The sequence below is a fragment of the Chenopodium quinoa genome, unplaced genomic scaffold, assembly GCF_001683475.1.
Source record: "Chenopodium quinoa cultivar QQ74 unplaced genomic scaffold, ASM168347v1, whole genome shotgun sequence".
In the NCBI taxonomy this organism is placed as follows: Eukaryota; Viridiplantae; Streptophyta; class Magnoliopsida; order Caryophyllales; family Amaranthaceae; genus Chenopodium; species Chenopodium quinoa.
In genome coordinates this window covers 2,994,149-3,008,057 of record NW_018742461.1, presented here as the reverse complement: position 1 = coordinate 3,008,057, position 13,909 = coordinate 2,994,149, and the positions used below count along the sequence as shown (strand labels likewise).

Here is a 13,909-nt window from a genome sequence, read left to right as displayed (position 1 = left end):
CGATTTGATTTTGGCTCATGAATCTTTTACCTTCGAGACTCCAACGACTCCTCGACTTGTGGATTTTATTCTTTTTGGTTGCGGTATCAACGTGCAAGGTTTTCATCAAGGTATGATATTACTCTCTATTCGTTCTTCTATTATCTTTCCATTTACATTTTACACGCTTGTAATGCACAAGTTTGACTATTAATATCTTTATTTACTCTTTATCATAAATTATAAAACTTTTTTCAGCTCGTCTTATATATGTGTGGCCACTTATAAAAGAACAAAGTAACCCCTATAACACTGACTAAGTAACCCCGGTATTAGTGAGTGAGTAACCCCTATAACACTGACCGAGTAACCCATTTAACACTACCAAGTAACCCTTATTACACTAACAAAGTAACTCCTATGACGATGTGATCAGCCACATTTAATTTGTGAACTTTTTTATTATAGAAATATAAATTCCATAAATCTAATTAAAAATATAGCACGTGCATTGTCATATAATAATTGAAATTTGCAAATACTAGTGCTTGAATTGTCTACTACTTCCTCTGTTCTTTTTTATTTGACATGTTTCTTTTATCACGCTTGCCAATGCAAAACTTTAACGATCAATTTGATTCTTCTTAAGTAAAAATTATAAAAGTTATATATTATGATAATACTTATTGAGACGAATTTATAAAGATCCCACATGAATATATTTTTCCTTACATATTATTCACAAAAGACGATCAAAAGTGAGGTAGTGAGTAGTGTAAAAGTCAAAGCAGGTCAAGTAAAAAAGAACAGAGGAAGTATATATCATGTGTATATTTTTATTTTATATATATATATATATATATATATATATATATATATATATATATATATATATATTTGACATTGGTGTATATTATGATTTTATCATACTATTATAATTATTAAAATCATCTTATACTATGTTGGTTTCCTTTTATATTTATTTGGTGAAATTCTTCTATGATCTTATCTTTCCTTTAATTGTGTTGTAATGCAGATGATGATCCAAACAATAAAATAAGTGAAATATTTGGAATGAGTTATGGCGTACGTAGCTTCCATAAACACAAAAAAACTGTGGTTAATGGAAAATTCCTATATTGCTTACAAAAGAAAGAATACCACCAATGTTACTTCGATTTGGAGATGATTGTATACAACCCGGAAAGCCTAGTGCCACCCCAATGTTTCAACATCAGAACAGACCTTACTACTACTTTGATCTTCGCGGAATTGAGGTAAACCGAAAGGACCTTGAAATTCCTCCTAACGCGTTTCAAATCACACCAGACGGAAAAGGAGGAACCATAATCGACACAGGCACAACCATAAGCCTTGTAACTACTTCGGCCTACCAAGCCTTAGAAAAAGAGGTGGCAGCATATATTGAATCTAGAAACTCAAATGTAGAGAAATTAGACTGTCCTTCAGCAAGGTATGAAGGGTTCGGCCTTTGTTACAAGCGTGTACGTGAGCCTACAACCTTTAATCTCCCTTGGATTACTTGGAAGTTTGCAAATAACGTAATTTTCGTGATGAATTCTGATGTAACATTTGAAATTTACACCAAACATGATGGTCAAGTCCTTGTTTGTTTGATGATTTTTGAAAATAGTATGGAAGACGGTGATGGTATGACCGTATCAGGATCTACGCAACAAGTTGGTCATCGGATAACATATGATATTCCAAATGGAAAACTACTTGTTGCAAATGAGGATTGCAACAAGGGTCGTTGATAATAGCTATCTTCTTATTACATGTACATAATAACATTAAGAGGATTGCAACAATGGTCGTTGATACTAGCTATCTTCTTATATATAAATAATAACATTAATTCATTATTTTCACATTGTTTGTGTTTGCTTCCATGTATGTCCTCGCTTTTAGCTTAATGTATTTTGTCTTGCATTCCATTGGCTAATCAATAACATGGTAGTGATTATTCGGATATCGATTCTTAAATAAAAAATGAGTTGGTGATTATGGGTGTGAATTATCTATAATCTACTACCTCCGTCTCTATTATTTTAATGGCCCAATTGTGTTTTTTTGGAGTTAAACTCTAAAAAGTTTGATTACAAATTAAATCCTCCCTAACCTATATATAAGAAATAATAGTCAAGTGGAATCTTATTAAGCAAATCGGAGTTGGTTCATTATTATAACTTCATTCTACTTTAAGAATATTGCAATAAGATGTTTATAATTTCTGCGTGCATAGAAATATTTATGTTTTAAGGCGTATTTTTGGAACCATACAAATTTAAATAGAACAAAAAATTAGACACCGAGCGATCCCAGAATCTCCTGAAACCGGGAGGGGAGCTCTAACCACTTGAGCTAATCCCTCACTCTCAACTATATAATTTTAGGTAGTATATGAAAGATATCTATATACATAAGTAACTTATAATTTTGATATCATTAATCATATTACATTCCATAAATAAAACAATAATTATCTTTGACCAGCATTATTGGTGAGAAAATTATACATGAATAATTAAGTGGTTATTGATTATAATATATCTAAATTGATAGAGTCAACCTGTCAAAAAAAAAAAAAAAAATTGATAGAGTCAAGCTAAGTAAACTCTCTGAAAAAGCCTTTGAGGGATTTCCAGTTTTCCAAGACCTTTTATTGTCTATGGCTAATCCCTTGTTACAGTTTTTTTTAGTGTCACTCCTTTTCCTTATAGTCAATAACTTCCTTCAAAGTAGTCATGCTACTAAAAACCATATTGGTTTTAGCCTCAAAATGATTCATCGAGATTCTCCTGAATCACCTATACATCGCACCAACAACCTTACGGAAAACAAGAAATGGGAAGAGCATATTCGTTTGTCGAATTCTAGAGTTAAGTCCCTAACAAGGTTACATGGTACCAAAAATACTAGCTCTTTGAAGTCGCGTCACATAAATGATTGGATCATTCGACCTTCGTTAGGTCAAATGGATCTAGTTTATTATGTGCAAGTTGGTATTGGCACATTTAATGAGGGTCCAAGGTACAAAACTTACTACCTAGGCTTAGATACGGGCAGTGATCTTACATGGACACAATGCGAAGGTTGTGGCGAAAATTGCTTTCATCAAGTAGATCCCTTATTTCCAGCCAGTCAATCACAATCTTACAAACCACTTCCTTGCGAACATTGCCCTTCTAGTGCACAATGCCAAAGTGATGGTTGTAGATTGGAACGAGTTTATAGCGATGATTCATCCGTATTAGCTATTGCTGCCTTGGAAACTTTAACCTTCCAGTCTGAGTATGACCAATATGTAGCTGTGTTCAATGCCTTTTTCGGTTGCGGCATCAACATGCAAAATTTTAAGGAAGGTAATTCGTACTCGATAGTTGATTTGTTTTGTTGTGTCGTGTTTTTTAAGAAGATTCGTCCTTTTCACTGAATTATTAACCTGTCAATTGATTGCTTTGTCTTTTTTTCATCCTATTTTATTTTATTTTATTTTATTTCAAAAAAATAAATTCAGGCAGTTCAACAAAAATAATTCCTTTTAAAAATAAGTTTAGAAAATTCAAATCAGAGAAGGACAAGATAAATTAAAATTAAGTTAAATTAAATTAAATAAGTTTAGATAAAATAAATTCAGACAAAATAAAATGAACAAAATAGAGCCTTAATTTGATCCGTCGCAACATTACAAGGTTGATTATATATTTTTTATGCAGGAAGTAGAGATGACAACAAAATCAGCGGACTTCTGGGCATGGGTTACGGCGATTTTAGTTTCTGGAACCGAGCTGATTCAGTGTCGAAGGGACGATTCTCATACTGCTTACAATTGCCGTCTGCCCAAGCAGCTGGTGGTTCACCAATGTTCCTTCGATTTGGAACCGATGTGGTTGAACCATCAGGAATGAAATCGACACCATTGCAACAATTCCAAGACCGGTCGACGTACTACTTAATCCTCGAAGGGATCTCGGTAAGCAATCAACGACTAGATGTTGATCCCTCAGTGTTCCAACTGGCCGCAGATGGTAGAGGAGGGTGCATCATAGACTCGGGGGCCGCAACCTCGTACATTGTCACGGAAGCCTACGGAAAGTTTTTAGATGCTGTATCGAACGTCATTGAAACAAGCAATCACAATGTGAGGAAGATGGATCAGCCGGAATTGGGACTTAGGCTTTGTTACGAACGTATTGCGGATCCGATTAACATTAATGTTCCGATAGTTACATATCATTTTGCTAATAACGCGGACTTGGTTATACCACCACCTGCGAGCTTTGTCATCAGCCAAGCCAGTAGCGGAAATGCCATGGTTTGTTTGATGTATCTCGAAAGTACACAAGAAGAACATAATAGTGTTACATACTTGGGAGCATACCAGCAGATGAACCAACGGATTATATATGATAATCATGTTGGCCAGTTACTCTTCGCACAAGCAGATTGTTCTATGGCTAATTAATGGATTTATAACATGAATTAATGTTTATAAAATAAATGTTATAAAATTGAATAAATGGGATTACAATGGGTTTCAACAGTTTTCTTTTGATGTACTCATTTGCTTTTGGAATTTTGCATTTTTTTATTTTAATTCACCTTCTTTAAAATATTTATAATTTAATTTCGTATTATCAAAATTTATAAAAAGTTACTTTTCAAAAACTACATATCGGGACAAATTTATTTAAACTTTCATTGACTATGTTTTTCCTTACATGTTAGTGAGAATGAGTATTATATGTTTGGACCATATCACTCATTGACTCATTGTACCTTAATCACCCTTCTTTCTTTTTTTTCCTTAACTTTTTGAGTAACGACAACTGGAAAATTAATTTACTAGATTTAACAATCTATATCAATGATTTTTTTTTTAATATTTTAAATTTATCAAGCTGAAGTTGGACAGTCTATACAATCTTGATTTTTTTTTTTATATATATAATATCTGTATCTTTGAGCATTTAATCAGTTTCACTTTCAATAACAACTTGGATGGTTTTTTTTTATTATTAGTACCCTCTTGTTCTCTAATTTTTGAGACATTAATCTTGTCTCTTGCTATTTGTCACGTATCTAAAACAAGTGGACATGTGCTCACGCTTTTCTATATTTGCCTACTGCTAATTTGTCACCATTTTGCGTTCATTCACTTGTCAAATTGAGCATCCAAATTTATTTTTTATGGTAAGAAGAACAAATCTCAACTTTTATGGTTACTTGATTAGTATTCTACTATTCTGTATTTGCTGATCAGAAAGGAATGGTAAAATGTTGACCCAATTATCGACATGCGTATCCAAAGTTATATGTAGTTAATTATATTACAGTAATTCGATCTAAAATCTCTAAAATATGTGTACCACTTGTGCACATTGCAGCTGTACACCCTCAATTCAACAAATCAAATTCGACCCTCTTCCCCAAGGCCATTGCCAATCTTCAAATCTTACAAGAAAACCAAAATGAACGCAACGCAAGATCAACCTCACATATTTTTCCTCCCTTTCTTAGCTCCAGGCCATATGATTCCATCCATGGATATGGTAAGATTATTCGCAACTCGAGGACTCAAAACCACCATTGTTACCACCCCTGCCAACTTACATTATTTTGCTAAAGCCATCGAAATCAATACCCAAAGTTCGAGCATCAAAATCGACCTACTAACCATAAAATTCCCTTCTGAGGAAGTAGGACTTCCTAAAGGATGTGAAAATTTTGATTGTGTCACAACCCCTGAAATGTTCCATAAGTTTTTGAAGGCCGTTGATCTTCTTCAACAGCCTTTTACAAATTTAATGGAAAAATACCACCCTACTTGTTTAGTAGCTGATATTTTCTTTCATTGGGCTAATTCCGTTGCTAGTAAGTTCGAGGTTCCACGTTTAGGATTCCATGGAAGTAATTACTTTTCGCGGTGCATTGTTTACAATCTACTTCAGCATGAACTGCACAAGAAACTTTCATCTGATTCGGAGACTTTTGTTGTACCTGGCTATCTTCCTCATGAGGTAATGTTAACAAATTCGGAGTTGGCCCCTTATGACAAGAAACAAGGTTCAATTTTCTTACTCGAATTGATGGATAAAATAAGAGAGGGTGTAAGAGAATGTTATGGTGTTATAATGAATAGTTTTTTTGAGTTAGAATCTGCTTATATTGATTATTATGAGAATGTTATGGGCATGAAACAATGGCATATTGGACCGTTTTCGCTTTACTTCAATAATGAAGGAGAACATGATGCTGTAAATAATAGAGGGAAAAACTCGTCAATTGATGTTAGTGAATGTAGGAGATGGCTTGATGAAAAAGAGGTTAATTCAGTAATTTACGTTTGTTTTGGGAGTGTGTCAAATGTATCAAATGCTCAGTTACATGAAATAGCAATAGCCCTTGAAGATTTGGGTCAAAATTTCATCCTGGTTGTTAAAGAGGACACAAAGGAGTGGATCGCGGATAGGTTTGAGCGAAAAACTAAGGGCCGAGGTTTGATTATAAGAGGATGGGCACCACAAAAAATGATTCTAAATCATTCAAGTGTGGGCGGATTTGTGACTCATTGTGGATGGAACTCGATACTAGAAGGGGTGATCACAGGTGTTCCTATGGTTACATGGCCACTCCATGCTGAACAATTTTATAATGAGAAGTTGGTAACGGATGTTCTAAGGATTGGAATTCAAGTCGGGTCAAAACGATTTGTTCCAAGAGTTGGAAATCATAATATAATCATTGGAAATAAAGAGCTTTTGAAGGCAATGAAAAGTGTGATGATTGATGAAATAGCTCAAGATATGAGAAATAGGGTTCAGAAGCTAAAAGAAATGGCAAGGAAGACTATATCCGAAGGAGGATCATCTTACTCTCAATTAACTGCTTTAATTACAGAAATTAAATCATTCAAGAGCTAAATGAACTTGAAAAAATATAAAAGTTTTGTTATGTTTTTTGGATCTAATTGTAAGTTCTGAATTTAGTATTGAATGTTGTACCTCAATTCTAACTTTAAATTGTGTCATGCAAGAACATAGATTTTTCTTTGAGTAGTGTAAGAAATTGTAGAATTAGTTGTTGAAATAGGCTAATTAAACCCCCATATTTGTGTCCTTCATGGTGTTAAAGAAGTGTTACTACTTAAAGTGTTTTACTCAAAATAAGATCCCCACTTAAAATGTTAATTTATTCTTGTTATATTAATTCTGTTATAGGATAGTTGTACAATTTCTATCCTTTTGAAAGTCAATATTTTATACATATTTGGCCATAGATTCCCATGAATAAAATCATTTTAAAGTGTAATCATTCTATAATCGTCTCAATATATATATTATAAAAATATTATCGTTTTATAATTTATACTAATATACAGCTTACAATATATAAAGTCAAATTAATTATTGTACACCATAACTAAAAAAATAAAAAAAAAATTAATAAAATGATTATTAATAAAGTGATTATTTTGAAATGCAAGAAGTATTCAATGTCTGGCTCATATAGCTAGTATTGGGCTTAACAATGACAAATTCAAAAGAATAATTTATGAGGGTAGGTGTAAGATAAGCAACCACTCCAACTACTAAGATTAATAAACTACTCATAGATTATTAAAGTGTAACTTTCATATCATTTAAATTATAAACTTTTTCTGTACAATTGAATTGATGACAATATCCTTTAGTTGATTAACCAGCTCTTTTCAACCTTCTTTCTACTCCATGATAACAAAAACAATACAGCAAAGATATTGATATTATAAACAAATACTCCTTCGGTCTAAGATTAGCTTACATAAGACATTCTGGTCAAATTTGGCTAACCTTGACTAATTATTAAACTTGCTATTATACTTGCTAGAGTTGCAGTCTTGCAACCCACAAGACACTGCCCAGTAGCAAACACAAAACTACAGGCTCAGTGGATCATAGCACTCTCCAGCCCGCGCAGCATACTCCGGACTCTAATCACTGCACAACAATCATGTGTCGGATGCATGTAAGACTTGTTGGGCTCGCATCCTACATAGTAACACGTAACGCTAGATCTTTGAAGAATTAACCAAGTGTAACAAAGCTCATAAACTCTTCATCCATTTCAAGAGCACTCATAGTTGGAGGCGCAAGGGAAACCTCTAGATCAACGCTCCCTGCCCCTTCACTTCCTTGACTAACAGACACTCTTCCTTCAACTTCATTGACGTTTCCGGTACGAATAGCTACAGGTCTTCCCATCCCGAATTCAGTCCCAAACAAATTGGACCTATGCGACCCAACAATCTTAACAAAATTAACCCCAAAGAACGCGGAATCATTAGCTAGTTGGCCTACAATTGGAGCCTCACAATACTTCCTGAACGATTCAATAATTGCTTTGTCATCCACATTTTTTAGACTTGCATGAAGCAACAATGAACCCCAGCCTAAGCCAGTGTTTAAGAGCTCCCCAACTTTGCAACTGGCCCTAATCCTTGAGAAATAATTCCCAAAGTACTCTTGCGAAAGTGGAGGAATCAAACGAGGCCTCAGGTTCATGGTAAGAGAACAGTTAGTCTCCATTTCAGGGTCTAGTTTCCGAGCTCGAGTAATAGCCCTCCATATAAGCCCTGACAGCGCTTGGAAAGAGGATATTTCATTATTACGGTTTCCTTCTTTACGTATGTCGTTGTTCGCCTTGGCTTTAAGCCTTGACATTGACACACGTGAAAACTGAAATATTTTCTCTCTAATGGAGGCAGGATTTTCCCGGGACAAGAACTCAGATGGTTCAACATATGGTAGCTTAAGAACTGGGCCATATCCGTCAGGAAAGAAGGGCTCGAAGATTGGTTCCCTAGAGATGGGGACATAGGTTAGTTCTTCCCCATTTTGCAGGTTATTACCGACAGAATTGAAAATCTCTGACAAGGTGGTGATAAAATGTTCAAGGGAAGTGCCATCCCCTATTGAATGGCTGAAGGAAAATCCAATAAATATTCCATCTACAAGCTCTGTGACCTACAAAATGTTCACATATTACAGTAACATTACTCGTATACTGTCAAATTCGATAAAATATAGAGCAGGAAAAAAAAAAACCAAAATGCAGGACACAAATTCGAATTGGAAAACCCTTTACTTCTTGATTTAACTCATTACTAAAACACAGGGATCATAATTTTTTATAAGGATTTGTAGAAGAGACAAATTATAAAGGTATAAAAGAATGCATACTTCCCATCCCCAACCAATATCTCAATAATTAAAACAAGGCTTTACATGAGAAATTAAAGCCTGCCTATATAAGAATATTAGTTAGTAAAGCAATTTGTATAATTGTTAAACAGGCCTACACCGCGCACCCGTCACAAGGAGAGAGTCCACTTTATAAGTTCAACGAGGTTCCACCTCAAATCTATATGCAATAAAGGGAATAGGCCCCTATAAAGTGGACACAACTTCTATCTTCTGTAATGTGGGAACACATCTCAACACTCCCTCTTTCATTTGCATAATGTGGGACAACACTTCCACTCACATCTCACATGTGAGTTTGTTCATAAACTCAACATGTATAATTGTATACTACAGTCTACTGTATGCATTAGTGTGGCCACCATAATTAACTAAATATGTACTTTAATACAGAGTAAGTTACCTGAAGTGATAACAGAGCATTGGTGTGGCCATCATAATTAATTGCCCTCTCACCAAGATCATAAAAGGATCTGAAAGCAGGGTGGACGTCGGTGCCAGAGAGAACAGCAGATACAGTGGAGTCTAGGGAAGCATGGATAAATCTAGCACCAGGGCTGTTGACACAATCAAGGAAAATGCAACAAGCATGCTCATCTGGGAAAGTTCGGGTAGCGAAACGGCCAGCTAGTGGGTAGAAATGGACGAGAGAAAGAGAAAAGGTGTGTTTAAGTTTCTGCAGGAAAACCTCAGTTTGAAAACCAGCATCATAAGGTTTGGTGTACATGAGACCTTTTTGCATGTAGTTAGCGCATAATGTGTCAATGTCCATAGGACTTAAGTTGTAAGGTTTCTTTGAGGCTTCACTAACAGCCTCAGGATTTGGCTTGATGAAGCATTCTGAGACCAACTTCACTTGTGCCATTTTTTAAAAATTATTTGTGGTTTGGAGCTTAATTAATGCTCTCTTTAATTGTCTCTTTGGTTTGCAATTTCATATTTATAAGATGGTCGATGCATTATAATTGAGTGGGTGAAAACTCGACAAGGATTTGCATGAGAATCATGTCAATGCATATAAATATTTCTTCATCAATCATGTTAGTGTATATAAATATTTCTTTATTGTAAGATGAGGGATGTGACTATACATTTGTCATTTTGTCATAATTGTTATTGTTAACATTATTGGTAGATAATGGTTTGTGTATGTTTTGATATATTGTTGAAGTTTGTTGATAAAAATTTCCTCTATTTCTTGCTATATGCAATATTTTGAACTTACCACTATATATTTTATTTGTAGGATGCCCGATGATTACTATTAACCTATTTATATAAACCCAACATGATGAATAGTTCTCCATCTCCATGGGTGTGGACAGCTTAGCTTTAAGTGTGGTGATTTTTTATATCATGCATTCATGCTAATTGATGTTCCTATTAGATCCCAAAGATTATTACATAGGGATAGCACAGTTTGAACAATATACATGAACCTAATATAATAATTCCTCCATTACACAAATATTGCAACAGTTATCATTTTAGGATAATTCACAAATATTGTAACATTTTCCTATTAGCACATGTTTTCTCTCTTTCTCTCTCCTTATCACAAGGGTTCCAATCTTAATTTCTCTCTATCTCTCTCCTCTTCTTAAAATCCGTGTTTCATCCCCATGTGGTAATATTTAGAGAACGAAGTAAGTAACATACACGTCTAAACTTTGTAAAATCAGGAGTTAAAGAGGAAATCAATGGAATACTGTGGGCCTATAGCCCCTTAATGGCCTCAACGCCCCACCAAAAATAACCCCAAATTTCCCTACATAATTAAAATTTGCTGATCACATTAACCAATTTTGCACTTCACTATGCAAGTGAAAGGAAAGCAAGGCACTTAAATGGAGAACCAATTTGTGAAAACAAATTCCAAGAGTATTTTAGATACTCCCTTTGTCTCAGATGGAAGTAGCCTTAAAAATAAATAAATAAATAAAAACATTTTTCAATACAGGACTTTAATAATAAAAAATAAAAATTAAAAAAATAAATAAATAAATAAGCTATTTAATTTTTGTAACTGAATACGGAGAACGAAGCATGTGTACAGTGTACTAATATACCTCAAAGTCTCAAACAAATAAGCATATTTTAAAATGAATTAGAAAATCATAGAAATTAGAACTTCCCACAAAACATGTTAAATTATTACCATGTCCTCCTTTGGTCAATCAAAATTTATTCAATTTCATTTAAAACAAAATACTCTAGTTCCTACATTTCATTTTTGATGGTCAAAATTATCTATGACCATAAATTCTCAAGAATATATCTACGAACATAGTAGTTGTGATTTTATATTCTTATTGTAAGCGTTTTGATATATATTTTCAAATTATTAACAATTTATAAATTTTACTAATGCACAATATAAATTTAAAAATTAAAATATATATATATATATATATATATATATATATATATATATATATATATATATATATATATATATAGTTTATGGCTAAACTAATGTATTGTCAACCGTGGAAAAATAAATGGTGCAATTATATTGAGACATAAAAGTTAATTTATATATCCGGCTTGAAAATGACAAGTACAAAGAAAAATGAAGTAAAAACTAAAAAGACATGTTCAACAACTACTCCAACAATAAAATTAATAAACTACTCGAAGATGATTAGGTGCAACTTTAATTATCATATTAATTAATTCTGTGTATAATTAAATCATTGACAATGGCACTAGCAGTTAACCAGCTCCCTTCAACCTTATCTCTACTCCATTGTTCTCTTTCAAGATCTAAAGTCAAAGTGACCAAACCTTCTAATCAAACCTCAAGAGTGGGAAAAGTAAGATGAGTTCAGAGCAAGATCAACTTCATATAGTTTTCCTCCCTTTTATGGCTCCTGGCCATATGATCCCAACTATGGACATGGCTAGATTATTCGCAACTCGAAAAATCAAATCTACCATTGTTACCACACCTGCTAATGCAAACTATTTCGCTGAAACTATCCAAATACATAGCCAAAAAGATGGCCTCGAAATCGACCTTCTTACTATAAAATTTCAATATGATGATGCAGGACTCCCAAAAGGGTGTGAGAATGCAGATTCTCTAACCTCGCCAGAAATGTTTAGCCGTTTCTTCAAGGCCATCGACCTTCTTCAACAACCTTTCGCAGACCTCCTTCAAAAATGCCAACCCAATTGTTTGGTAGCTGATCATTTCATCCATTGGGCTAATTCCGTAGCTATTGAGTTCGGAATTCCATGTTTAACATTCCATGGAAGTAGTTATTTTTCTCAATGCATCACTTACAACTTACTTCAATACGAACCACACAAGAACCTTTTGTATGATTCAGACACTTTTGTTGTTCCTGGTGATCTTCCTCATAAGATAAAATTTACAAAATCAGAATTGTCCCCATACGACAAAAAAGAAGGTCCAAATTTCCTACTAGAACTGATGGATAAAGTAAGAGATGCGGTGAAAGCTTGTAATGGAGTGATAATGAACAGCTATTATGAGTTAGAACCTGCTTATGCTGGCTACTATGCGAGGGTTATGGGGATGAAACATTGGCACATTGGACCGTTTTCACTTTACTTCAATAGAGGAGGAGACAATGAAGCATTTCGTAGAGTGAAAAAGTCTTCAGTGGATGTAAATGAATGTACGAGATGGCTTGACGAGAAAGAGCCTGATTCAGTGATTTATGTATGTCTTGGGAGTATGTCAAATGTATCAGATGCTCAGTTATATGAGATAGCAATATCTCTTGAAGCTCTGGGTCAAAATTTTATCCTAGTTGTAAGGAACGAGGATACCAAGGAGTGGGTCCCACAAGGGTTTGAGGCAAGGATAGAGGGTCGAGGTTTGATCATAAGAGGTTGGGCCCCACAACAGATTATTCTTGATCATCGTGGCGTGGGTGGGTTTGTGACTCATTGTGGATGGAACTCAATACTAGAAGGGGTGGTCTCAGGTGTACCTATGGTTACCTGGCCGTTTCATGCTGAGCAATTTTATAATGAGAAACTGGTCACGGATGTGTTAAAGATGGGTGTTCCAGTGGGCTCGAAAAAATGGGTACCAAGGGTGGGAAGCCACAATATCACCATTGGTAATAAAGAGATCTTGAATGCAATGGCAAAAATATTAATTGGTGAAGAAGCTCAAGACATGAAAAGGAGGGCAAAGGAGTGCAAAGAGATGGCAAGGTTGGCTATTTCTGAAGGAGGCTCATCTTATTCTCATTTAAGTGCCTTAATTGAAGAATTAAAAGCACACAAGAGTAGATCTATGTCCTTGATAAAATGATTATTTTACCAAGTTGTTGCTTTTTTTTATGTTTATCATTTCTTCTGTACTGAACTTCAGTTGTTTTAGTTGTTCCTGAATCTTGATCAAACGGAGAAAAGAAAGGAAGCATCAAAATTGTCTTATATATGGGCTGATCATGAGCAGAAGGTAGTCCGATCCCATTTCTACTTTCTAGAACCTCCATACCTCAGCATTTTGACCGCACGGGCCAAGGAGCACGATGGCTCATGCAACACCTTATCTTAAGCATTGGGATGAAGAGGTGAAGCATTTTCATACCGTGATAGGCATGATTAACAAGTAAAGTGTGCAAACAATATTCGAGGTTGTATCTGCCATCTATATCTCAAACATTTTCATACTATAT

The 13,909-nt window shown here is 34.5% G+C and overlaps 5 protein-coding genes across 5 annotated transcripts; 4 read left to right on the top strand and 1 right to left on the bottom strand.

Annotated features, from left to right (window-relative positions):
• Positions 1-1,145: 1,145 nt before the first annotated feature.
• On the top strand, positions 1,146-1,757 carry LOC110718966 (aspartic proteinase nepenthesin-2-like). Its single transcript, XM_021897904.1, has one exon. It carries the CDS (start codon positions 1,146-1,148, stop codon positions 1,755-1,757), a length of 612 nt encoding a protein of 203 aa, XP_021753596.1.
• A 695-nt stretch (positions 1,758-2,452) lies between these two features.
• Positions 2,453-4,542, top strand: LOC110718439 (aspartic proteinase nepenthesin-1-like). The gene is made up of 2 exons (XM_021897271.1): positions 2,453-3,365; positions 3,720-4,542. Exons 1-2 carry the CDS (start codon positions 2,672-2,674, stop codon positions 4,466-4,468), a joined length of 1,443 nt encoding a protein of 480 aa, XP_021752963.1. The 5' UTR covers positions 2,453-2,671; the 3' UTR covers positions 4,469-4,542.
• Positions 4,543-4,708: 166 nt separating this feature from the next.
• On the top strand, positions 4,709-7,253 carry LOC110718438 (scopoletin glucosyltransferase-like). The gene has a single exon (XM_021897270.1). It carries the CDS (start codon positions 5,475-5,477, stop codon positions 6,924-6,926), a length of 1,452 nt encoding a protein of 483 aa, XP_021752962.1. The 5' UTR covers positions 4,709-5,474; the 3' UTR covers positions 6,927-7,253.
• A 369-nt stretch (positions 7,254-7,622) lies between these two features.
• Positions 7,623-11,435, bottom strand: LOC110718741 (uncharacterized acetyltransferase At3g50280-like). The gene is made up of 2 exons (XM_021897636.1): positions 9,649-11,435; positions 7,623-9,008 (listed from the first exon to the last, which is right to left on the bottom strand). Exons 1-2 carry the CDS (start codon positions 10,108-10,110, stop codon positions 8,070-8,072), a joined length of 1,401 nt encoding a protein of 466 aa, XP_021753328.1. The 5' UTR covers positions 10,111-11,435; the 3' UTR covers positions 7,623-8,069.
• Positions 11,436-11,719: 284 nt separating this feature from the next.
• Positions 11,720-13,664, top strand: LOC110718740 (scopoletin glucosyltransferase-like). The gene has a single exon (XM_021897635.1). The coding sequence runs from the start codon at positions 12,067-12,069 to the stop codon at positions 13,537-13,539; it is 1,473 nt and encodes a 490-aa protein (XP_021753327.1). The 5' UTR covers positions 11,720-12,066; the 3' UTR covers positions 13,540-13,664.
• Positions 13,665-13,909: the final 245 nt, after the last annotated feature.